General features: G+C 44.5%; 1 protein-coding gene across 2 annotated transcripts in view; it reads right to left on the bottom strand.

The window, feature by feature from the left end:
* The window catches only part of WRAP73 (WD repeat containing, antisense to TP73), a 66447-nt gene that overhangs the window by 14197 nt on the left and 26221 nt on the right, over positions 1 to 26029 (bottom strand). For both annotated transcript variants that reach the window (XM_077250413.1, XM_077250414.1), the window contains exons 4-5: positions 2184 to 2256; positions 503 to 606 (exon numbers count right to left, since the gene is read on the bottom strand). In XM_077250413.1, coding sequence (XP_077106528.1) covers positions 503 to 606; positions 2184 to 2256 — 177 coding nt within the window. The remainder of the gene's footprint in view (positions 1 to 502; positions 607 to 2183; positions 2257 to 26029) is intronic.

Here is a 26029-nt window from a genome sequence, read left to right as displayed (position 1 = left end):
AAACACTGTGGCAAAAAACCACAGAAAAACTTCACATACTAAGTGTGAATTCACTCTGAATAAAAGCCAGAAAAAAAAAACTGGCTTGCCCTATTGATCATGCACTTAGTGGCCTGCAGGTGTCAATGTCAAAATATCGAAAATCGGTGTCCAACAGAAGAATCGATGCCATCAATGGATTATAGAAAAAGTCACTATAATGGGTTCAGGTCAGCAACCTAAAGCTGTCCTACCATTACACAGCAGCAGGGGGCGCTCATGTGGCCACGGACGCTTCATCCCTAATTAATGTAATGGCTTTACATAATGGCCGGCTACAATGAATGTGCGCGGGCGGGTGGAAATAATGCGGCTATGTTTAGGCACCTTGCTGACTGCCAGGGAAGAATCCAGGAAAGTCCCCAGAAAGCAGCGTAGTAAATTCTACAAACTAAGCACTAAAGATACGTAGGTATTAAATGAACAGGCAGGCGCGCAGCATGTGGACGCAGGCATTTCTCACCCTTAGAAGGCGCCAGTCGTTGCACACAAATATGCTAATGTAATCTTTGCAGTCCCGTCTCTCCGCCAGGGCCATGTGCCGCCCATCGCTGGTGAAGGCTATCCCTGCAGGAAGAGATCGGGGTTAGCACTCACCTATGTTCTAACAACAGTGATAGAGTTAGTACATCCCACATATGCAAAGCTGCCAGAAAAAGAAGATGAAAGCCATCCATCATGGAGAGTTTACACATGCTTCACGTATACATCGGACGTATTATTTCCCCCAGTCTTACACTGGTGACTCCTCCTGGTTATCCTCTAGGGCAGGGGTGGGGAGCCTTAGACGCTCGGGCTGTTTATGCCCCTGATGACCCTTTATCCGACCCCCGTGCAGATTCCTGATTCCCGCCAGCTGCATTTTGTATTAGTTCCTTCTTGCTCGGTGAGCACGCACACGCAGTGTTCACTACTGAACGCAGAGGTGTATGCAATGAAAAATTACGTCCGGACACCAGTGTCAACGTCAGAACGTTCCTTGTGGGAGGAGTTAGCTCATAATTTGTACACGCCCCCGAGGGATGGTATAAATATCCAAATCGACCTTGGCAGGAAAAAAAAAAAAAGGTTCCCCACCCCTGCTGTAGGGTGTTTTCAGAAGTGCACGCAGTTGTGACTCGTGCCATGCGATATATTGTATAGAATGTGATGTTTGCCAACAGCGGTGCATAGGATGCATAACCCGCAACCGAATACAACTCATCGCTGAGAAAATCGCCAACCGGAACAGCGCGCACTCCACTGCGGGGTTTTCTTATTGATCACAACTCAGACATTTCTAGTTTTAGCTTTTATGGAATAGAGAAGGTGTTATTCCCAAAAAGAGGGGGAAGATGGCAAAAATTACTACCGATACGTGCAGCTTATTGAATCTTAAAGTTGGATTCTGAGGTTCCCCAGGGTGTGAGTCTAAAAGCAATCTTATATGTATATAGAAGTGAATATCAAAATACAATAAGGATTTGTGACGACCCTTGGTTCCTTCTAGGTGTTTACTAGAATGTCTGCCGTTTGCTATATGTCTACGTGTGATTGGTGCCCGTTTCAATTATACCATTGGATCCAATCTTTTTAATATTTTCAGTAAAGAAATTGGTTTTATTACTGGATGGTTCTGTTGAAGATCCCCCTAGTTTTGTCTTCTTCTTCTTTAACATTTTTTTTTTCTTTGTTTATTTTTATTTTTGCGCCAAATTCATCATGGCTTTTGTGCCATTTTTTACTGCACAAAGTGGGTGTGGGAATTATCCAGATGTTTTCAGCTACTTTTTGAAATGTCACAAAATCTTTCCACAATAGTATAGTAGCTATAGCACCATTGTAGAGTACATTCTAATGAATTCGTCCGGCTGACCGTTCATGTCCCTTCCTGGCCAAACTTCCACCCGCTACTCAAAAACTTGGCAGAGTTGCTCGGAACTGGCGATAGAAAACCGAAAAGGAGCAAAAATTCAACAAAGTGCCTAATAATTTTTTGTGTATTAGCGCCTCACCATTTTTATTCAAAATTCCAGTTTGTATTCACATGCCAAAAAACCTGTCGACTGTGTACAGTTCATCACAGGGTGTTGGCTCTGTCCCTGGCGGCTGCAGATGGTGAACAAGTCAATCACAGGACCAGACGGCCCTTACCGAGGACTTACCTTTCTGACACGGCTTCGGATACTTTATGTATGACACGGACTTTGCACTAAGGGACCATAAAGTTATTCGGAGCTGCGAAAAGAAAATGAAATTCCATATAAATATTCAATAACATACATTACCAGCGGTGGTCCTCATAGCTGGACCAACATTGGGAAAGGTTATAAATAAGGCACAATGCAAATAGCCGTAACTAAAAATCTATTGTGTCTGCAGCTCCAATGAAAACCTCTTTGTCTCTATGGTAACAGACTACAAATACACCATGTGTAGTCTGTTCCTGCAGTCGCACTGCCATACAACTACCCTGCACCACTTATTAACCCAACACATTTCTATTAGTCAGTATTATTGGACATATTGGATGACTGAAGTATCGGCAAGTTTTATTACAGCTGGAATATCAAAGATATATCACTTGCTTTTTTTGGGGGTCAAATTACGGAGACCCCCAGTGATCACTAGAATGAAGCTGTAGCGGCATCACACTGGTTAGACAATGATGGGATATCCCTCCTGAGACATTTTTTGTCCTGACGCGTTTTAGGAAATAATTGTATTTGCCGTGGTGAAATAACACATTTAAGACTTCTTTTCTTATATATCGCTGCATTGTTTTGATAATCTGCTGCTCCTCCTGAAAATTTATGACCACTGGGTAGACATTCCTCTTGGCAGAGGTAGGTGAATCCGCACATTCAGCCTTTTTTTTTAATACTTTTAGGATCGCGTCAGAGTTTGCAAGACAATCCTCAAATTGTAACACCCAGTTGTTAATTCATTCCTATATATTACAGAAAGCATAACAGAGGAGCGGCACAATGCAGAGTATTAAGAAAATATCCTCAGATCATGGGGATTGTATCTACTAAAGCAAACCGATCAGGAGAACAGAACGGTCACACACAACGGGAATATTGCAAAAATACAAAAAAAAAATTACAGGATTGATGTAGGAAGTTTGGAGCGTCCATGTATGAAGGTTATGTAGAACGACGGCACTTAGGAATTTACACAGGGACCTATTCTCAGCTCTTTGGGAACTGATGGAAGTAAGAGCCCACACTCTGCGCCCACTCTGCGCCCACTCCGTGTGACCTCAGCAGCTGCATAGCTCACATGCCACGATTTAAAACAGACATATCACCATCGTTTCCTGGCTTATGTTTGATTAATAGGGCCCCAACCCTATGAGAGAGAACGAAGGGAAATGCCAACAGACTAGGATGCACTGAAGGAATATTAACCATCGTCATAAACACAGATAAAAGAACAAAATAAAGGGAAAATAAATATAATAAATTATAGAAAACAAGTGAACAAAAACAAAAAAAAGCTTTGTTCAAAATAAAGCATAAAAGACTAGGCAGAGAAAAATGATTACTAGATTTATGAGTTTTATCTTATAATATGACATTCATTTATCAGATGACAGAAATGTTACTGCGTATTATCAAATTTGATTTGGTCTCCCCGTGAGATTGTACATGTCACTAGAACGGCACTATGAAAATGTGACCTGAAAGGCAGCAACTAACACAATGCAACAGTGAATGGACAAAAGAGAAATCTAAATACAATCAATATCTGGTGTGATTGCCCTTTGCTTTCAAAACAGCCTAATTTCTCCTAGATACACTTGTACTTGCACACAGTTTTTGAAGGAACTCAATAAGGAGGTAGTTCCAAACATCTTGGAGAACTGACCGCAGATCTTCTGTGGATGATGACAGGCTGGATGATGAGATAAGGGGTCTGTGGGGCCATATTTCATCACTCCCAGTAGTCCTTGTTAGGTTCTATGAGAAACATGCTTCCTTTTCTGCTTATTGACTACTATTTTTACCCCGCCTCCTGAACTTATCCAAGATCAGTGGTGGTGAACCTATGGCACACACATGAGAGGAGGCACTCCGAGCCCTCTCTGTGGCCACGCAGGTCATCAGTCCAGCATCCAGAGGTATAACAAGGGTGTGACCCACGCGGGAAGGTGGCCCAGCGCTGCCAATTTCACCTGCATGTGCGTCCATTATGCGTGGCCCGTGCTGGCACGCCAAAGTCAGCTACTGGCTCCTGCACCGGTTATAGAAGAGGACACCGAACGGCATGGGGGCAGCGGAAAGAGAGCAGAATAGTTTATTTATTTTTAAAATGTACTGGATAGTACACCCTGACGCCCCCGGAAGAAGCTCAGGGTGAAACGCGCGTCGGAGTGAGGGGGAACGACCGGACCACCCACCATTACCATCATCAACACCTTACCTTCATTGTGATTCCAGAGCGTAGATATTATGCCTTCATCTTTTTTTTGATACTGCACTTTGTGTATGCTGTTTGTGGGAACTTTAGTCTATAAGGGTATATTAATCCATAGCTGCTTTAGGCACTTAAGTCACTTTATTAACCCTTTTCTACTCTGCTTCCCAGATCACATTCCTACATTATATATGGGGTCTTAATACCTTGGTCTAAGCACTGGTCTTGGCTTGTTTGACTGTATGATGCCATTACAGTTTCTGCACTAGGCAATTTATGATCTCAATCTAGTCTGGAAAGAGTTCTGTGAATGGTCATATTGGTTGGGTAGGTGTTGGAGTCCCCCTACTGGGTATTTTGGGTCATTTATTATCTAGGTCTTTTAATTATTTTTATTTTATGCATTATGTCAATAAATATTAAGTTTTATTCTTGGTTCTCTTTGTTTAGCTTACTGTTTAATTTCAGTTAGGCTAGCTGTTGTTCAGCTTCCTATTGAAGTCTATTGAGAGGAGAATAAAGTAGAGAAATTTTCACCGAACACTCAAGTTTCAACGGAAATTTTCTTTAATTATTGCTCTATACAAGTGCAAGAGGGGGACAAAGTAGACTTACATAAAATAAACGCTGCTTTCTATAGAGAGGAGAAAGCACAATGAGAGGACAGGAAGAGGGCGACACGGAGTTGTTTGCAATTTAGAAAATGTTGTATTTCATCATCGTGCTGGATTCACAGCTTCATGGCTCTGTACTGCTGTGTAATGTCCTCCATGCTGCTGCAGCTTCAGAGCATATGGAGACAGAAGAGAAGGAACATCCCCACGTCTGTGTGGAACATATGGGTGACATCACAGCAGCTAGTCTTTACCCACCAGCTCAGAGACAAATGAAAGTTAAAGAAAGAGCATACAGAGGGGAAAGCTGGAGAGAAATACAGCATACAAGTCAGTTAATGGCCAGAAATGATATTCGTTATGTACACGTAGAACAGCTTATTCTGAAAATATGAGGAAAGACCAGCACTTCCTATAGTATCAAATAAATCTGTGATTTCAACACTAAAAACGCTTGGAAACGCTATGCAAGCATTAGACGTAATGATATAAAGCAGGAATGGCTGAGGTTTGTGGAAGCACAATCATACAGTAAGACCACCTCCTTAACTGCTAAAACATGGAATGAGCAAGGATTTAGGGAATTGTAATTTCCACAAAATATCTAACTGATCAGCTACTCCTGCTCTAAAATATGACGATGACCGATCTGAAGTCAAGTAGCTTTTAAGATTTTATTAGTACAAATGACCCAAACTAACTTGTAGGCTTATAAAAAAAATAAATAAATAAATAAATAAATAAATAAATAAATAATAATAATAATAATAATAATAATAATAACAACAACAACAATACATAAAGCCAGTGGTACTATTATTATTATTGAGTCTGGCACAAACAGACAACAGTAATGCCAAATATAAAAGAAGAAGAGACCGGCAGATGATCGGGTACAAGCAGAACGAGAGTGGCAGGGGGATCGGTGAGGTAGGTATTGCTGTCATTAACCCATTTGATGTCTTATGCAAAAAAAAAATAAAAAAAAACTATGATCTGATATTGATGATCTATCTTTGGATAGGTCATTGATAGTGGAGTCTAGACTTAGACAATCTCTTATGCTACTGTCAGAATCATAGAATGTTTAGAAGGGACCTTGATAGTCATAGTGTCCAACCCCCTGCTCAGTGCAGGATTCACTAAACCATCTCAGACCGATGTCTGTCCAGCCTCTGTTTGAAGACTTCCATTGAAGGAGACCTCTCGTGGCAGCCTGTTCCTCTCATTGATCACCCTCACTGGCAAAACGTTTTTTCTAATATCTAATCTGTGTCTTCTCCCTTTCAGTTTCATCCCATTGCTTCTCGTCATGTTTGTGACAGCTTTATGTCACCTTCTATGAAAAAGAAGGATAACAATGGAAAGCCAGAATGTTCAACCTAGTCTTTTTTATTTTATCATTTATTTTTTTACATATTTATTGATACAATAATGTACAAAATACACCCCTGAGTGACCTCTGCACATGAGGCAAACAGTAAAAACTCAGACGGCTATTGGGAAAAAAAAAATTCACTTCGTCCCATGAAATTCCAGGTACCCAGATATTATAACCATTGTCTCCCTGGGAGACTTTCAGCTGCTGTTTTGGAGGAAAAACTGTAAAGAAAGCTAATGTGTTTCTAAAATAAGAATGTCAAACAGCTGAGAAATATAAAAGTATTGAGACGGTAATGTGATGAACTGCCCCTGCCGTTGGTGCAATGCGACAGGGTCGACGCGGCTTTGACAGTCGGTGGCAGGTGTGAGCGACGGGTGATTTTCACCGTACAAGAATCACTTCTCCAGAACCTGCCTTCTCAAGTGACTGTCAGATTGTGTCCCAGACTTGACTGGGTCACACAGGCCCTTTACATAGCTGCGTCTGTCAGCACGGGATTTCGACGGATTATATTCCTGCACATTCCTCGACACAAAGCATTTCAGTCAATGCAAGTCGTTGGCAATTACAATGGATTTTTATTCCTTGCCTGGTGCCAGTGGGTACGAGTGATGTTTCGCACAGCGGGTTAATTGCCGGCTTCTATGGGGGATGGAAAATATCCAACATAATTTCATGCGTAAATCAATGGCTGTCATTAATACATTAACAGTCATCGGGGCCTTTGGGGGGCACCGAAATCCAGACATCAGCCCCCACTATCCGGGACAATTGATCAATTTGCTGCATGACATACGGGAGCTATCGCTTGACAATTCGGACACCAGGTAATGGTGGATGGGTAAATGAAAAGAATATTAATATTCCCCAACTTTAAAACTGCTGGAATGCCCCAACGACAATGCTCCATTCATTCTTCTTGGGACTGCCAATCAAGTACAGAGCTTGTCTTTTTACGTCAGTCCCATAGACAATACAGTGGCCTACAACTGTGAACATTGGGTTTTATTTTAATTGTGAAGTAAAAAACAAAAAGGACAAAATTACTGGAAACTTCAGTATGTATAACTATTCACCCTCCTAAAGTCAGTACTTTGTAGAGCCTCCTTTTGTGGCAATTACAGCTGCAAGTTCCTTTGGATAAGTTTCTGAGTTTTCCACATTTAGCCACTGGGATTTTTGCCCATTCCTCAACTGCAAGTCCTCAACTGCTCCAGTTCCTTCAAGTTAGATTGTTTCCTCTGGTGAACGGCAATCTTCAAGTCTGACCACCGATTCTCCATTGGATTAAGGTCTGGGCATTGACTAGGACACTCCAAAACATTTACACGTTTCATTTTAAACCCCTTGAGTGTTGCTGTAGCAGGATGATTTGGGTCACTGTCAGTGACATTAATGGCCTTCAGCACAGTCTCGAGCCATGGCAACTTGATGGATGAACACTCGGTAGTAAGATTGATCTTGTACAAACCTAGATAGGTCATCCAGCGTTTGCTCTGTCATTATATTGATAGTATCAAGCAATCGGGTTGCTGGTCTTCCTAGTTCCTTCAATACTTCCAACCATGATGTCCTTCTCCAGTGATTGCTCTCTTCATATGCAGTGTCCAAAGTAGATAACCCACAAGCAAATTCATTAAGCACTGCAATTTATAGTTTAGAACAAACACAATTGTGGAAAAATAAAAGGTCACCACCATAGTAAATATTTACCCAAAATAGGGTCTATTCATATAGGTTCAAGCTAGGACCAACAGGATTAGGACCATAATGGACCAACTGCCATACAATAGAACAAAGGAGCAGAGAACAAAAGCAGCAAACAGTCCAATTTATATCAATATACAAAAATCTTTATTGAAAATAAAACCAGGGAGAAACATGACAGAGGGAAACAATCCCCGTGCAAACATCAGCAAGTACGCAGTTTATGTCTCTCCTGAACAGCAACGACCTAAATATCCATCTTACGTTTATATTTAACGTTGACTCCATAGACTTTCTGGATGTCACAATAAAGAGGAATAGTGGGGGTGTCTTAAATACGGACATAATTCCGTAAAAAAACATCAACCAATACCCTACTACACGCTACCTCGGGACATCCAAAACATATGGTAAAATCTATTCCGGTGGGGCAGTTCCTCCGTTTAAGACGAATCTGTTCTAGTATGGTTGATTTTGAAAAACGTGCGGAGGAGCTGTCCCTAAGATTTAGGGAGCGTGGATATAGTGGGAGGTCTATAAAAAGAGCATACTTGAGAGCCAAACATACCTCTAGAGACAATTTGGTGTATGGCCCCCCTGTACGACCTTCCTCAGGTGGGAATGGGAAGACTAGATTTATTACCACCTTCAGCAGCCAATCCGATCAGATACGTCTTTGGAGAAAGCATGGCCTATCTTAAAGGTGGATCCGATTATTGGAAAATTCCTCCCCACCCGACCCTTGATGACATTCAGACGTGCTAGGAATCTCCGGGACTGTCTGGTACGAAGCCACTATGTGAGTCAACATCCTCCAACTTTCCTGGAGAGATCCACTCCTAGGGCTGGTTGTTACCCGTGTGGCCGCTGTGTCGCCTGTCCCAATGTGGATACCTGTGACACATTTACTGATTCAAGGGGTACCAGGACATACTCCATTAGATCACATATCACGTGTGCTACACGATATGTGATCTATCATGCTACCTGTCCATGCGGACTGATCTACGTAGGATTAACTACTCGCCAAATGAAAGTCCGCATTAGGGAGCATGTCCTGGGGATACAGGCGGCCTGCGGCCACACGGATACATCTAAGCTTGATACACTACCTAGGCATTTTAAGGAGTTTCACGGCTGTAATGCATCATTATTAAGGGTCAGAGGTATTGATACCCTAAGAATAAACATCAGAGGAGGTCAACTCTCCAAAAGGTTGGGTAGACTGGAGACGCTATGGATATGGCGTCTCCGGACTATCCACCCGGAGGGTTTAAATGAAAATATTTCATTCGCCCCATTTTTGTAGTCCATTGGCTGTCTGTGCTACATTTCTCTTTGTATACTTCCGCATGTACTTGGTTTTAAGTTGGTTTTAATGGGTGGATTTTTATTTTCAGTACTAATGCTGCGGCATATAAAGGATGACTATTTGGCTATCTCCCTGGAAAGATGTCAACTACTTTGATGGATCGTATATACCTATTGGAAATGTGGAACCAACAGGCGGACTATGACCAGGGTGGTCGAAGACATCCACTTGGACTATATTTATTCATTCTCTATTATATTTGTATATTCACAAAACTAGATTATTATGGACTTCGGCCACTTCTCTATCCGCTATGGTTAAACTATGTTTCATCCATCTTTTTCATCTAGAGACAATTTTCTTAAATGCTGGGATGAGCCTAGCCACATTTTAATGTGTTTATTGTTTTCTTTTCTTCTTTTTTTATATTTTTTGTCCTTTTGTTTATTTTTTATGTGGGTTATTTCAATCTGAGTATGGTAGGGTGATCGGTATTGGTATAGTATTAGTCAGTTATATCTTGACTAACTAAGAGTATGCGCTGATATATGGCTATTTAAATGGGCTACTACTGTGTTCCCTGTTTACCTTGTATGTTTGTAAAATTCTGTTGACCATCGGTTTGTCCCAAGTAGCTGCGCTGTAGCCTTTATTAATATATCCGCGCAGTCTTTATTGCGCATGTCGGACTACATAGTAATGGCTGCCGCTATGTTATTTTTGTAGCTGCAGTCCTCTTCTATATGGCGGCACAGGTTTTATCTGCGCATGTCAGACTAAAGTAATATAGCCGCGCAGTGTATTTTTTCTATGGCCTTCATTAAGATGGCAGAATGCCGTGATGTGCGCAAGCGCATATACAATTCACCCACTTTTGACTCCGGAACTGCTTTTCCTGCCCTCGGCGCCATGACGCCAGCATTTCGTGAGCACATGGGGCCCCATGTGTTCTCTGTTATGCGGCGTCAGGTGCATTGTGAGTGGATTTAGGAGGCGGTCCGAAGGTATTGGATAGCCCACTAATTGCTGTGTGCCCCCTTCCTTGTATATATCAAACCCAGCACTATACCGCTATACCCCTTGAGAAAGGCACCCGCCGAAACTCGCGTCGGGGTGGATGGGGGTGTGGTACCAGCTCAATTGGTGATATCTCCATACTAACCGGTATGTACATTATATATATTTTTTATGTTCCAGGCTTCTTGGTGATCTTTTTGGGCTTTGGGTCCAAGTTGTATATGTATACTAGATAGCCTTATGCATCTTTATATCTGTTTTGTTATATTGTTGCTGGTTAGTTAATGGTTATTTACACGCTGTAGTTACCTGCCCCTTGTCCTTATAGGTACTTGCTGATGTTTGCACGGGGATTGTTTCCCTCTGTCATGTTTCTCCCTGGTTTTATTTTCAATAAAGATTTTTGTATATTGATATAAATTGGACTGTTTGCTGCTTTTGTTCTCTGCTCTTTTGTTCTAATTTATAGTTTAGTACAGGGTGAAATTAAGGTGCCAACCCCAGAAAAGAATCTGTAGAAACGCCCAGTTGGTCTACAAGAAGAGATTTCACATACTGAGCTCCAGAAGAAATGAATGTGAATATCTCAGCAATGGAGCGAAGCAGCACAAAACGGAAAAGAAGAGAAGAATCAGAGGCGCTTAAGGATTTTTACAAGGTATTTAACTCTTTTATTGAGCAAGTGACAGGTCGTCTTTAATTAGCTATGGCCAGAGAAAAAAGGAAGGAGAAATAACTGAATCCTTTTGTCCATAGAATGTGTCAGGTATTGAAGGATGAATTGCAAACCAAGACACAGACCATGTTTCTGCATGTAAAAAAACAACAAAAAAAAGCCTTTCTAACCCCAAGCAACCCTTTTAGTGCTCACTCACATGAGCGTGAGCGTATAACTAGGATGAGTGCTGTCCAATGTCTTCTCCCATTGTCCTCGGACCAATGTTACACTGTGGGAAAGTGCAGATCTGGGGGCGATATTTCTGCACAACAAATCAGTCTGTGGGGAAAAAAAAAATCACGGCATGCTGCAAGTGGCTCCACAAATCTGAGCACTCGCACCTATTCAGGTCTATGAGTGCATGTAACACATCAGACTGCACTCCGGATGTCATTCAAGTGCAGCCCGTTATACACTGACACAGACAATGGAGAAGATGGGGAAATAAAGTTCTCCGTTTTCTCCTCACCTGTCGTACAATTCTCTCTTGCGAGACAATCGTATCACAGTAAGAAGACACTCAGGTCAAATGGGGATCAGAGTTTCAGCCGAGTGTCATTTACATAAATGATCTGATTCTCTAACATGACACAAGCAGTTAAAGGGCTTGATTCCTTCATCAGGACCAATTCAAGTTTCAGAAACCTGAAAGTGTTGGAAGCAGGGTTGAGCGAAACGGATCATTCATTTTCATAAGTCGCCGACTTTTGGCAAAGTCGGCGTCTCATGAAACCGACCCGATCCCTGTGTGGGGTCTGCCATGCGGTACGCGACTTTTGCGCCAAAGTCGCGTTTCAATGACGCTAAAAGCGCCATTTCTCAGCCAATGAAGGTGGACGCAGAGTGTGGGCAGCGTGATGACATAGATCTCAGTCCCCACCATTTTAGAGAAGGGCATTGCAGTGATTGGCTTGCTTTCTGCGGCGTCACAGGGGCTATAAAGGGGCGTTCCCGCCGACCGCCATCTTACTGCTGCTGATCTGAGCGTAGGGAGAGGTTGCTGCAGCTTCTTCGGAAGCAGGGATAGTGATAGGCAGGGTACATAAAGCCACAAACCGCTTGTGCTGTAGCGATTTCCACTGTCCAACACCACCTTTTGTTTGCAGGGACAGTGGAAGCTACATTTTTTTTTCCTCAGCGCTGTAGCTCATTGGGCTGCACTAGAAGGCTCCCTGATAGCTGCGATGCTGTGTGTGTACGCCGTGCGCTGTGCAAACCAACTGCTTTTTTCAAAGCACAAATTCTGTTGTTCCTTCCTTTCTGCACAGCTATCTTGTGTGTTTGTCCCCACTTTTGTGTGCAGCAGTCCTTTTTATAGCTGCCTGCCATACTTTCCTGAGATTACTGCAGGGAGATAGATTGGCAAGTCTGCCTCTGTGCCAGTCCTGTGTGTGGCATCTGTCTCTCATTGTGTGCCACCGAAAACCACTGTGTAATACTGGCCTTTTTTTTTTTTTCTAAATTCTCCCTTTTAAAAAAAAAAAATTAGTGGGAGATAAAGATTGGCAAGTCTGCCGCTGTGCCAGTCCTGTGTGTGGCATCTGTCTATCATTGTGTGCCACCGAAAACCACTGTGTAATACTTGGCCATTTTTTTGGGGGGGGGGTAAATTCTCCCTGTAAAAAAAAAAAAAAAATAGTGGGAGATAAAGATTGGCAAGTCTGCCGCTGTGCCAGTCCTGTGTGTGGCATCTGTCTCTCATTGTGTGCCACCGAAAACCACTGTGTAATACTGGCCTTTTTTTTTTTTTTTTTTTTCTAAATTCTCCCTTTTAAAAAAAAAAAAATTAGTGGGAGATAAAGATTGGCAAGTCTGCCGCTGTGCCAGTCCTGTGTGTGGCATCTGTCTCTCATTGTGTGCCACCGAAAACCACTGTGTAATACTTGGCCATTTTTTTTTTGGGGGGGGGGTAAATTCTCCCTGTAAAAAAAAATAAAATTAGTGGGAGATAAAGATTGGCAAGTCTGCCTCTGTGCCAGTCCTGTGTGTGGCATCTGTCTCTCATTGTGTGCCACCGAAAACCTAGTGTGTAATATTGTTTTGTTTTTTTTTGTTTTTTTTTTACATTCTCCCATAAAAAAAAAAAAATAGTGGGAGATTAAGATTGGCATTTCTGCTTGAGTGCTGGTCCTGTGTGTGCCATCTGTCTCAAATTATTGGGGCAAAGAAAACCTAGTGTGCAACATTGGGCCTGATTTTCCTTTCAGTGTCAGGCACCTATAAAGGTATATATAAATCCTACAGAAGTTTGAGTTCACCTTATAGGTTGTTTTACAGTAACAAATACCGTTACTTTGGTTACGTTTTGCAAACAATGAGGAAGTCTAGTGGAAGAGGTCGTGGCCGTGGGCGGTCATTGTCAGCTGGTAATGATGGTAGTGGTGGTGGAGCATCAGGTGGTCGTGGTAAAAGCAGTACAGCACCTAAGTCTCGAGTTGTTGAGCCACGTTCGTTGTCTGGCTACACAAGGCCTCGAACGCTCTCTTTTCTGGGAGTAGGAAAACCACTTTTGAAGCCGGAGCAGGAGGAACAAGTATTGGCTTTCATTGCTGACTCTGCCTCTAGCTCTTTCGCCTCCTCCTCGGAAAGTGCAAAATGTCAGAGCAGTGCATGGTCAGTGGATGCTCCCGGTCAGGAACAAGTCGCTTCCTTGTGTCCTTCACCCAGAACAACAGTGAAGGATGCGTCAGTCGACAGAACAGGTTACTCCATGGAGCTCTTTACACATACCGTTCCTGGGTTAGACAGTGAAACAGTTAACAGGCCATGCCCATTCGAAGTTGAATCGGACATGGAGTGCACAGATGCACAGCCACAGCCAGATTACTATGCTGTTCCTTTGACTCAGACCAGAACATTGCCCTCGCAGTGTACTGAGGCAGAATCAAACCCAGCGGAGACTATGGTGCCCCGTCACGAACGCAATACCACCAGCTTACACGGTGACACAGACGAAGTTGCACACGACATAGAAGAGGAGGTCATAGATGACCCAGTTGTTGACCCCGATTGGCAGCCATTGGGGGAACAGGGTGCAGGCGGCAGTAGTTCTGAAGCGGAGGAGGAAGAGCCTGTTGTGAACTATACCTTTTGGCTCCCTCTTGTGGTCACTAGTGATTTGGCACTTAGATTGTCTTTTACCAGGTTTGTACTCACCTGCTTCGTTAGACCATGGGTGTTGCTATTTAAACTTCCTGGATTCTCAGTCCAGTGCCTGGCATCGTTGTAATCAGTTCACTTCTGTTTGCTCCTGTCTTCAGGTCCTGGTTCTTTGCAAGATAAGCTAAGTCCTGCTTTCGTACTTTTGATAATTTGCATTGTTCTTATTTTTTGTCCAGCTTGTACAAAATGTGATTCCTGATATCGCTGGAAGCTCTGGGGGGCTGATATTCTCCCCCCACACCGTCAGTCGGTTTGGGGGTTCTTGGATATTCAGCGTGGATATTTTGCAGGGAATTTTTTGCTGACCATATAAGTCTTCTTACTATATTCTGCTATTAGTCAGTGGGCCTCTCTTTGCTAAATCTAGTTCATTCTTACGTTTGTCTTTTCTTCTTACCTCACCGTTCTTATTTGTTGGGGGCTTGTATTACTTTGGGGTCTTTTCTCTGGAGGCAAGAGAGGTCTTATTTTCCCTGATAGGGTTAGTTAGTTCTCCGGCTGGCGCGAGACGTCTAGGATCAACGTAGGCACGTTCCCCGGCTGCTGTTAGTGTTTGCGCTAGGATCAGGTATATGGTCAGCCTAGTTACCACTTCCCTAAGAGCGAGTATTTATGTTTTGCAGACTTTGCGGTAATCTCTGAGGTCCCCTGCCATTGGGACCATAACAGGAGCCGCAGCAGGCATCAACATCACAACAGGTTCCATCTGCCGGGCCCGTATCTGGCAAAAAACGCGTGGCAAAACCAAAAGCAGTTGGAGGGCAGCGTGGCCATCTGGTTAAAGAAGCTCAGTCTGCAATGCCTGAAAAGGTATCCGATAGTAGAAAGAGTGCAGTCTGGCATTTTTTTAAACAACATCCAAATGATCAGCGCAAAGTCATCTGTCAAAAATGTTCAACTACCTTAAGCAGAGGTCAGAATCTTAAAAGTCTAAATACAAGTTGCATGCATAGACACTTATCCACCATGCATTTGCAAGCCTGGACTAACTACCAAACGTCCCTAAAGGTTGCAGCACCCTCGGCCAATGAAGCTAGTCAGCAACGCTACATCCCTTCTCTCACTGTCAACCCACCATTTCCCGCACCACCTGCAGTATCTGTGCAGCTTTCGTCGCCAGGCCAAAGCAGTCAGGGAATCACCAGGTTTGCAGTAGGAAACACTGCATGTAGGGCACCGGCAAGAATACCATCTCCAACCCTCTCTCAGTCACCCATGTCCACCGGCACCACCGCTAGTTCCACGATCTCCAGCTCTCCAGTCCAGCTCACCCTACATGAGACTCTTGTTAGGAAAAGGAAGTACTTATCCTCGCATCCGCGTACACAGGGTTTTAACGCCCACATAGCTAGACTAATCTCGTTAGAGATGATGCCCTACCGGTTAGTTGAAAGCAAAGCTTTCAAAGCGCTGATGGACTACGCTGTACCACGCTATGAGCTACCCAGTCGGCACTTCTTTTCTAGAAAAGCCATCCCAGCCCTCCAACAGCATGTTAAAGACCGCATCGTCCATGCACTCAGGCAGTCTGTGACTACAAAGGTGCACCTGACAACAGATGCATGGACCAGTAGGCATGGCCAGGGACGTTACGTGTCCATCACGGCACACTGGGTGAATGTGGTGGATGTGGTGGATGCAGGGTCCACAGGGGACAGCAATATTGGGACAGTTCTGCCTAGCCCACGGTCAAGGAAAGAGTTGGCTGTAGGCGTTCGCCCCCCCTCCTACTCTTCCTCATCCTCCTGCAGAAGTGAGAGCTCGTCCACAGACCGCAGTCGCACATCCACTCCATCCGCAGATGCCACTGTTGCACACCAGGTGTGCCATTATGGGACAGCTAGTGGCAAGCGTCAGCAGGCTGTATTGGCAATGAAGTGTTTGGGCGACAACAGACACACCGTGGAAGTTCTGTCCGAGTTCTTGCAGAAAGAAACTCAGTCATGGCTGGGCACTGTACATCTTGAGGCAGGCAAGGTAGTGAGGGATAACGGAAGGAATTTCATGGCTGCCATAGCCCTTTCCCAACTGAAACACATTCCTTGCCTGGCTCACACCTTAAACCTGGTGGTGCAGTGCTTCCTGAAAAGTTATCCGGGGTTACCCGACCTGCTCCTCAAAGTGCGCAGACTTTGCTCGCATATCCGCCGTTCGCCCGTACACTCCAGCCGTATGCAGAACTATCAGCGTTCTTTGAACCTTCCTCAGGATCGCCTAATCATCGACGTTGCAACAAGGTGGAACTCAACACTGCACATGCTTCAGAGACTGTGCGAACAGAGGCATGCTGTTATGTATTTGTGGGAGGATACACGGGCAGGCAGTTGGATGGCAGACATGGAGTTGTCAGGTGTGCAGTGGTCGAAGCTACAAGACCTGTGTCATGTCCTTCAGTGTTTTGAGGAATGCACACGGCTGGTTAGTGCAGACAACGCCATAATAAGCATGAGCATCCCCCTAATGCGTCTGCTGATGCAAAGTTTGACGCACATAAAGGAGCAGGCGTCTGCAGCCGAGGAAGAGGAAAGCCTTGATGACAGTCAGCCATTGTCTGGTCAGGGCCGTGTAGAGGACACGGTAGCGGGCGAAGAGGAGGAGGAGGACGAGGAGGATGATGGGGATGAGTACTTTTTTAATGAGGAAGCTTCTCCTGGGCCAACAGAAATTAGTGGCGTTGCAAGGCCGGGTTCTGTTTTTTTAAGGGAGACAAGTGATGTAGATTTGCCTGTAACTGCCCCTCAAACCAGCACAACCGCAGATTTGCCAACTGGAACTTTGGCCCACATGGCGGATTATGCCTTACGTATCCTCAAAAAGGACCCACGCATTATTAAAATGATGAGCGATGACGATTACTGGTTGGCCTGCATCCTTGACCCTCGCTATAAAGGCAAATTGCTAAATATTATGCCACATGAGAACCTCGAACAAATATTAGCAACCAAACAAGCTACTCTAGTAGACCGTTTGATTCAGGCATTCCTAGCACACAGCACCAGTGATGGTTCTCACACAAGCTGCAGGGGGCTACAGGGCAGAGGTGTTAGAGGTGCACAGATCAGAAGTGGCGTTGGACAGAGGGGTTTTCTGACCAGGTTGTGGAGTGATTTCGCAATGACCGCAGACAGGACAGGTACTGCAGCATCTATTCAAAGTGACAGGAGACAACATTTGTCCAGTATGGTTACTAACTATTTTTCATACCTTATCGATGTTCTCCCTCAACCGTCATTCCCATTTGATTACTGGGCATCCAAATTAGACACCTGGCCTGAATTGGCAGAATATGCATTGCAGGAGCTTGCTTGCCCAGCAGCTAGTGTGCTATCAGAAAGAGTATTCAGTGCTGCTGGTTCAATATTAACCGAAAAAAGGACTCGTCTGGCTACCCAAAATGTGGATGATCTCACCTTCATTAAAATGAACCACTCCTGGATTTCAAATTATTTTGCCCCACCTTTCCCGGCTGACACCTAGCTTTCCTATAAAAAGGTCTTGCTTGTGGAATGGTCTTACTGAGTGTTCCAATCTCTTAATTTGCAGCAGCTGTTTGTCCAGCATACGACATGTTTACACCTCTCTCAATGGGAAAATTCCCCCCACGGGGCCGTGGTCTCGCCATTTGGCGCAAGCACCCGTTACAGTGCTGTTCGTCTGAAGAGGTGGGTGTGCCCGCTTTTGGTCGACGGCACTGACACTGGGTCCCTCATAGTACAATGAAGTGTCTCTGGCGGTGGTGGTGCGCACCCAACGTCAGACACACCGTTGTAACATGAGGGGCCCTGGGGCGGTACCGCCGGCCACAAGAGAGTTCCCCCCCCCCCCCAAGCTCAAACTGAGCTGTACCACGTGCAAAATTATCTCGCACAGCTCCACCAATGTTTAGTCTATGCGCTGACATCATTCAATGCCTGGCACTGACAATACCAATTTGTTGACATCTATGATGCTAGTTAAAGTAGTCTGGGTCAGTGTCCTATATTGACACCAGTAAATACGTACTGCCAAATTACTTTTTCAGAAACTCAGCAGATGAGCCCACCCCTGTACCTAAGTATGCCCCATTTTTTTTTTGTTGTTTTGCGAGACATTAACAGCTATTTATTTTTTGAGAGTACTGTGTCAGACACTCCTTGCAATCCTCCTCCGCTGACCACAATGCTGCCTGTGTATCCATGTAACCGATTTAAAACTGCCATGAGACTAATTTTTGTTATTTTAGGCCTTCGTTAGCCTGTCTGCTGTCCCTCCTTGCAATCCTCCTCCACTGACCACAATGCTGCCTGTGTATCCATGTAACCGATTTAAAACTGCCATGAGACTAATTTTTGTTATTTTAGGCCTTCGTTAGCCTGTCTGCTGTCCCTCCTTGCAATCCTCCTCCGCTGACCACAATGCTGCCTGTGTATCCATGTAACCGATTTAAAACTGCCATGAGACTAATTTTTGTTATTTTAGGCCTTCGTTAGCCTGTCTGCTGTCCCTCCTTGCAATCCTCCTCCGCCGACCACAATGCTGCCTGTGTATCCATGTAACCGATTTAAAACTGCCATGAGACTAATTTTTGTTATTTTAGGCCTTCGTTAGCCTGTCTGCTGTCCCTCCTTGCAATACTCCTCCACTGACCACACCAATGCTTCCCGTGTACCCCTGGAACCTATTTAAAAGTTCATAGAGCCTATTTATATATTTTATTTAATATTAATAAAGCCATGATGGACTACGCTGTACCACGCTACAAGCTAACCAGTAGACACTTCTTTTGCGAGAAAAGCCATCCCAACCCTCCACCAGCATGTAGAAGACCGCATTGTCCATGCACTCTGGCAATCTGTGAGTACAAAGGTGCACCTGACAACAGACGCATGGACCTGTAGGCATGGCCACGGAAGGTTACGTGTCCATTAGGTCGCAATGGGTTAATGTGGTGGATGCATGGTCCACAGGGGACAGCCTACTAAGTCTGTCTGCAGTCCCTAATTCAAATTGTCCTCCACTGTCTAAATCTGAGCTTCAACCTTCTGGCTCTCATTAAGTGCTGTTTTTTAAAAAATTTGGTGGTTAGGGCCTACTAACGGTGTCTGCCCCTCCCTGGTGTTTGTCCTCAACTGAATAAATCTGAGCTTCAACCTTCTGGCTCTCATTAAGTGATGTTTTTTAAAAAATTTGGTGGTTCGGGCCTACTAACTGTGTCTGCCCCTCCCTGGTGTTTGTCCTCAACTGTATAAAGCTGAGCTTCAACCTTCTGGCTTTCGGCCTATAGTATCAGATATTAAACTGCATTTGGCCTTCAACTTTGGTTACGGCCTACTAACGGTGTCTGCCGCTCCCTGGTGTGGTCCTCCACTGTATAAAGCTGAGCTTCAGTCTTTAGGCTTTTGGCCTATGGTAGCAGATATTAAACTGCATTTGGCCTACTAGTGTGGTTGGGCCCTTAAAACAGTGTCTGCTGCTCCTGGGTTTGCTCCTCCACTGAACAAAGCAATGCTGCCTGTTTAGTCCTGTTACCAATTTTGAACTGCATTTAGCCTACTTTATTCTTTGACCCTATATCTGTGTTTCCTCCTCATCCTGCCCATTGCCCAGCCACTGCTAGATGAGTCTGCTGGTACATTGACCTAGACCACTACATTCCCCTTGCACTCTACACAGCCCGAATCTGACCCTGCTGAATTTAAGGTTCCCCTTCCCGCATGTTATACCACCTTACACAGGGACAAAGAGGAAGGTGCAGATGAAAGTGCAGGTTCCTTCATCAGGTGGGGGGGGGGCATACTCGTTGGCGACGTCACTGGCACAGGGCTCCTCAGAGTACGCAAAAGTGTCGCTGCTGGTGGGAGGCGCCCCCGCCGTGCAAACACACCGCTGTACTTTGAGGGGCCCTGTGCCAGTGCCAATGCCAACGAGTGGGCCCCCCCGCTTGCTTAGGATCACAGCACTTGCAAACTTGACATACTTACCTCTCACTGCTCCACCGCCGTGACGTAGTCCACGTTTCCTGGGCCCACTAAAACCTTGAACCAGCCCTACCCCCCACAAATTTTGCCAAAAGACCCCCAATTTCCAATGCCCAACTATTATTATAAAGTTAATTAAGATTGACAAGCTTCAGAAAACAAGAATGGATGTTTTTGGCATTAAAATGGGCACTGTAGGTGTTTTCCTGGCCTCCACTCACTGCCGACTATGCTTCCCCATTGACTTGCATTGGGTTTCGTGTTTCGGTCGATCCCCGACTTTTAGCGATAATCGGCCGACTGCACTCGACTCGACTCTACTCTGGACAAAGTTGGGTTTCACAAAACCCGACTCGATCTTAAAAAAATGAAAGTCGCTCAACCCTAGTTGGAAGAGCTGCTTTATTACATGTCAGCCATTCAAATAATTTTATAACTATGCAATAATAAACAGGCCAGGTCCCCTGCTATAACATCCATATCCAGCAATGGAGCGAGTGGGAAACAACTTTGAGAACATTTCTTACAAGGGTGGGTTTTCCAACTTCCTGCTGGCGGAAGGGGCGCTGAACTCCAGACGGACAGTTCGGAACAGCTGGCTAGAATGGTACACTCTCAGCTGCTGCAAGCAGAGGTAACCTTACCTCTGCAGCATGGGCTGCAGACAGACCCAGCATTCCAGCCAGCTTCAGAGCAGCGCTTACAAGCTGCATAGCAAATAATTTGTAAGCACTGCACTCTTTGCTTAGCAGACTAGTCACTGCAGAGGTGGCTGGTAACCTACCGGTAAGGTAACAAGTAGTAAACAATAATATTAAAAATCTCTCTGCTTTTAAAAACAAAAGGATTATTAATAAAATGGAAAATGCAAAGTTGTTTGTCTTTATATTTAATAAATGACTACATATTAAAGGGAACACACAGGTTCTTGGACCACAAACTAACGTCACCCATGTTAAAGGGCTAGGGGTGTTGTTTTGCAGAGAAAGACAAAAGGAACTAGCGCTAGACCAATAGCTAAGGATTGCCCAGGGTGCCAAAGATCAGACGCCCTCTATTCATAACGTGAGGGTATATCCCAACTATTTGCCAATATTCCTTAAGATGACAAAAACCCTTAAAATCCAAACATCAAAATTAAGGATGAGAAACTAATTTTCCACGTTTCGCCTACTCACAGATAACTCACTCTATAGAATACTATGGACAAATTAATTCCCCTATTCTTCTATTAAATATAACAAAAGTAAATCTCAAGCCTGGCAAAAAAAAACAAAAACAAAAAAAACAACAAAACAATGTATACCAATGGTTGATGAATTCCAAACGATTTCCTTAAATGAAATTGGGAAAAAAAAAAACGTTTAAAATGATCCCGGTAGTTCAGTAGATTAATCGTGATCATTTGCAGTCACATCTTTAAATAGATTTTCCCAGTTTTATATCCAGGAAGTATCGTTTCTCCTTGCAGAAATTGACATGTGAAGCATGCCGAGATGAGGAGACTTAAAGCCGCAATGCTCCTCTGGGAAATATGCTAATCATGCAAATTGTCTCTTCAGAGAGGAAGACAACTAGAACTCTAGTGCCACCTATTGGAAGGTAGCAATCCTACAAGTCAATGTTGACCCTTTAACGAGCCTTGTCACATGGCTTAGGATAATAGCCAAACCAGAATCTCAATTTGCAGACACGGTGTTTCGGGGTACTGCCCCTCGTCAGTGCAAAGTGGAGATCTGGTTTGGCTGTGTGAGAGGCGTTCCGACCGATATCCAAGAAGTATCATTTCTCCTTGCGGAGATTGACATGCTAAGCATGCCGAGATGAGGAGACCCGTTTTATATGAAAGTCTAAGAAAAAATATAATTTTAAATTCCTTCCCAGATCTCACAATACAAATTGTTTACGTTATTAAATATATTTCTAAGACCTGATGAGGCTGGCATAAGTACTGTGAATTTCCATGTGAGAATGGCTGTACAATCCTTTATGAAAATGTTACTTAAAGGGAACCTGTCACCTCAAATTGGCGGGATATTTAAGTGAATTTTTACCGGTCCGATGGGCGGAGTTTCATCTTCATGTCTCCTCCCCGTCCGTCCCTGTTGTCCGCAGTATGTTAGTGAATTAGCGTATGTGTGCACTATAGGTGGCGCGTGCGCAATGCAATCTTCTGTGGCACGCACAGTATGCTTTGCCCAACTGCGGGCGAAGCCGAAAAGCATTACTGCGTATGCACCCGTGCACTATGTCCCAGAAGTATTTTGCTGTGTTGCGGGACATAGTGCGCAGGTGCAGTAATGCTTTTAGGCTTCACCCGCAGTTGGGCAAAGCATACTGCGCATGCGCGACCGAAGATTGCATTGCACACGCGCCAACTATGACGCACATGTACTCTAATTCACTAACATATTGCGGACAACAGGGACGGATGGGGTGGAGAAATGAAGATGAAATGCCGCCCATCGGATGGGTAAAAACTCATTTAAATATCCCGCCAATTTGAGGTGACAGGTTCCCTTTAATCTCCACTGCCCAGCCTGGCTGACAACCACTCAATGCCCCTCCTCCCTGCTGAGATCTCACACTGCTCTGTACAAGCTGCAGCTCTCAGTCTGACGGTGAGTGGAGACTACATACACAGGACTCGTGAGCTGTCCTCATAAAATGATGACCTTATTATCAGGATTATAGTTATTCTAAGCTGGAATTTAAGTAAACACTATGGTGTCAGAGATCTCAAAAACGAAGTAACAGCCGCCTTTAAGATAACTGTGTGAGGTCAGTGAATTTTCACATTCACAAGTTGAAAAACGGTCCGGATCAGGATTTGCATAGCTGTAGAGCTTGTGAGAAGAGAAAACGAATTTATTGTAAAAAGCTACAATGGATGGATGGCAATGGTCAGCGATTGCCACGATGGTCATCCCTTGCATAGTCACCGTGGGTGCTAGGGAGGGAAATTTGTATGATATATTGCAAACACTGAAATTTGGCAACATTTCTACGAATTTTGAATCCCAGATGATCCCCTTTAAATTTCTTCATTTAAGATTTTATAAAATCCTAAAAAACAAAACAAAACAAAACAAAAAAAAACAATAAATTATTCCACAGCAGCCAATAAGCAAAAACAAGCAAACATAATGCGCCATTAAACTTTAAAGCCGTCCTGGCTCTGGATCTAGTGAGGGTTGCCAAGATTTAACCATATAAATCAATATACAAGTAGCTGTGCGTGTGAACAATTCGATTTGGGTGATAAATCTGTCAGGTTACTAAGGCGGCCCGGATCGAATGCTGAACCCAACAGATCAGCTAAGACGCGCTGTCCCAGCGAACATTTTGCACCAGCGGACAGGTGCTCCTTTATAGCCCTGGCAATTAATGAGACATTGTCATCGCCGGGTACGGCACATCTAAAAATGTTGTCCTGGGTTATCTGAGGTGATTGCAAAACATTTCTATTGCACAACGGTAAGTGAAAAAAGATCAGGGAGAATTAATGACTTTCATCACGGCTCTAAGCGTCTGCAAAGTCTTAATAGAAAAGAAAAACTAAAATGAAATGACAGTTAATAGCAGTCATACAGAAATCCTGGGGCCAGGTAGCAGAGCTCAGACTGGGCCCCACTTCCCACCAAGAGCCCCATATTCTGTACCGATGCTTAATTCTGCTGCCTGCAGTCACCACTAGGAGGAGCTGCTACACAGATCTGTATACAGTGGGCTCCCCCTAGAGGCCGCTGTCGGTAACCACCATGACTGGTAAGCAGAGATTCCAGCGGCCTATGGCATCTCGATATTTCCATAACTTCCATCCAATACAATAAGGATGAACAGAGAATGGACAGACTGCCAGTCACTGGTGGCTGGGAGTCCTGACCATTATATATCAGTGTAGTCTAAAAGGGGTTTTCTGGTGTTGGAAAACCTCTGCCCCCCTCCCCTGGCTGCAGTTGGTTTAAATAATTGTGATTTACTCTCTATGTCTAACACTGAGTCTCTGCTGCAGCTCTTGGTGTCTGTTATTATCTGCAGCGCTGCAGTCAATCAGTGATCCCATCGGCTCGGAGCGACTTGTGCCATCGGCTCTGAGCCGCTGAGCTCACAGATTGACTGCAGCGCTGTCAAAATGATGTCAGTACTGCAGATGAGAACAGACACCAGGAGCAGCAGCAGAATTTCATTGCTGGACCAGGGGAGGGTGAATAAAGCTTTTATTTGCTTATTTTGTTTTTTTAAACAAACTGCAACTTGGGAACAAGGGTTTTTTTTTTTTTTTTTTTAAATATTTTCATATACCAAAAAGTTTCTGGACCTCAAATCAGTCATCCCACAGCCTCTGCTCTGCCTGAAATTCTTGATACCAGAAAGCAATAGCTTCTCGCATCTCCTTCTATAAGCTGGGCTACTGCAAAGTCCAGGCAAAAAGATGCTTTCATTCTCTTCCCTATCTCTCGCCTCTGCTACTTTTGGCTCAGGATGCAAATTAATTTTATATCACGACCCCATAAAAGTTGGGCAGGCGAGGAGTGAGAAGGTGATAACGACCGAGCGCTCAAAGAAGCGTCAAGTATCAAGTTGCAAATGTTTAATGCACTAATTCCTGCTAATATCCACCCAAATGAGCTGCCATCCTAAACGCCAAGTGTGGGGTGAAGCCATGGCTGCACGGCCACCACCACCATCATCATCATCATCATCTTTACACACCATTGTGAGCCACTTTCTCCCCCTGAATGACACTTTCTCCTTAAAGTGAGGCACTGGCTCCCTGCGGACGCTGGATGTACTGTACTGGGGGATACACATGCCGCAGGGGCTGACACCGACTCACCAGCTGTCTGAAAGGAGGTCATTTTGCAACCTGTTTACAGCTGGAGAGTAAAGCTATCCAGACACAGATGACATTTTGTCAAAACCTTAATGAAATCTTCTGGGGGTCGTGCCGAGTTCTGACGACTGGTCAGAAATACATGCCGCCCACACCAACACATGCTGCCAGTGATCTGCTGCCGGCCGGCAAGTGGGAAAAGCATGACTGTAGATAACGGTACATAGCGCACCGGCAGAATAAGCCAACAGTCACTAAGCCTGGAAGAACACACATTACTTGGGGCTTCAGGACCAGAAGAAATTTTTATTTAAATTTTTCCCTTTTTACCTTTTGTCATAAGTTTTTTGTTTGTTTTTTAAAAAATGTATCTGTTTGTGTGAAGCCTTATAATTTACGGGATGGCATACAGCACAATCAGCTATGATTTGGCGGTATATACGAGGCACTGCTTGATCTGTATAAAGAGAAAATGGTATTTGGGCACAATCACAAGAACAGGTATCTTCAGTCACCCCTCCAACCCCCTCAGTCGCCTCCCCGACAACCTCAGTAGCCTCTCCGAACCCCTAAGTCACCTCCCCGACACCCTCAGTCGCCTCTCCGAACCCCTCTGTCGCTTCCCTAACCCCCTCAGTCGCCTCACCGACCCCCTCAGTCACCTCTCCAAACCCCTCGGTCGCTTCCCTAACCCCCTCAGATGCCTCTCCGAACCCCTCAGTCGCTTCCCTAACCCCCTCAGTCGCTTCCCCGACCCTCTCAGTCACCTCCCCAACACCCTCAGTCGCCTCCCCGAATCCCTCAGTCGCTTCCCTAACATCCTCAGTCGCCTCCCCGACACCCTCAGTCGCCTCCCGGACACCCTCAGTCACCTCCCCGAA

The sequence above is a fragment of the Ranitomeya variabilis genome, chromosome 4 (genome assembly GCF_051348905.1).
Source record: "Ranitomeya variabilis isolate aRanVar5 chromosome 4, aRanVar5.hap1, whole genome shotgun sequence".
NCBI lineage: Eukaryota > Metazoa > Chordata > Amphibia > Anura > Dendrobatidae > Ranitomeya > Ranitomeya variabilis.
This window is presented reverse-complemented; position numbering and strand designations above follow the sequence as displayed.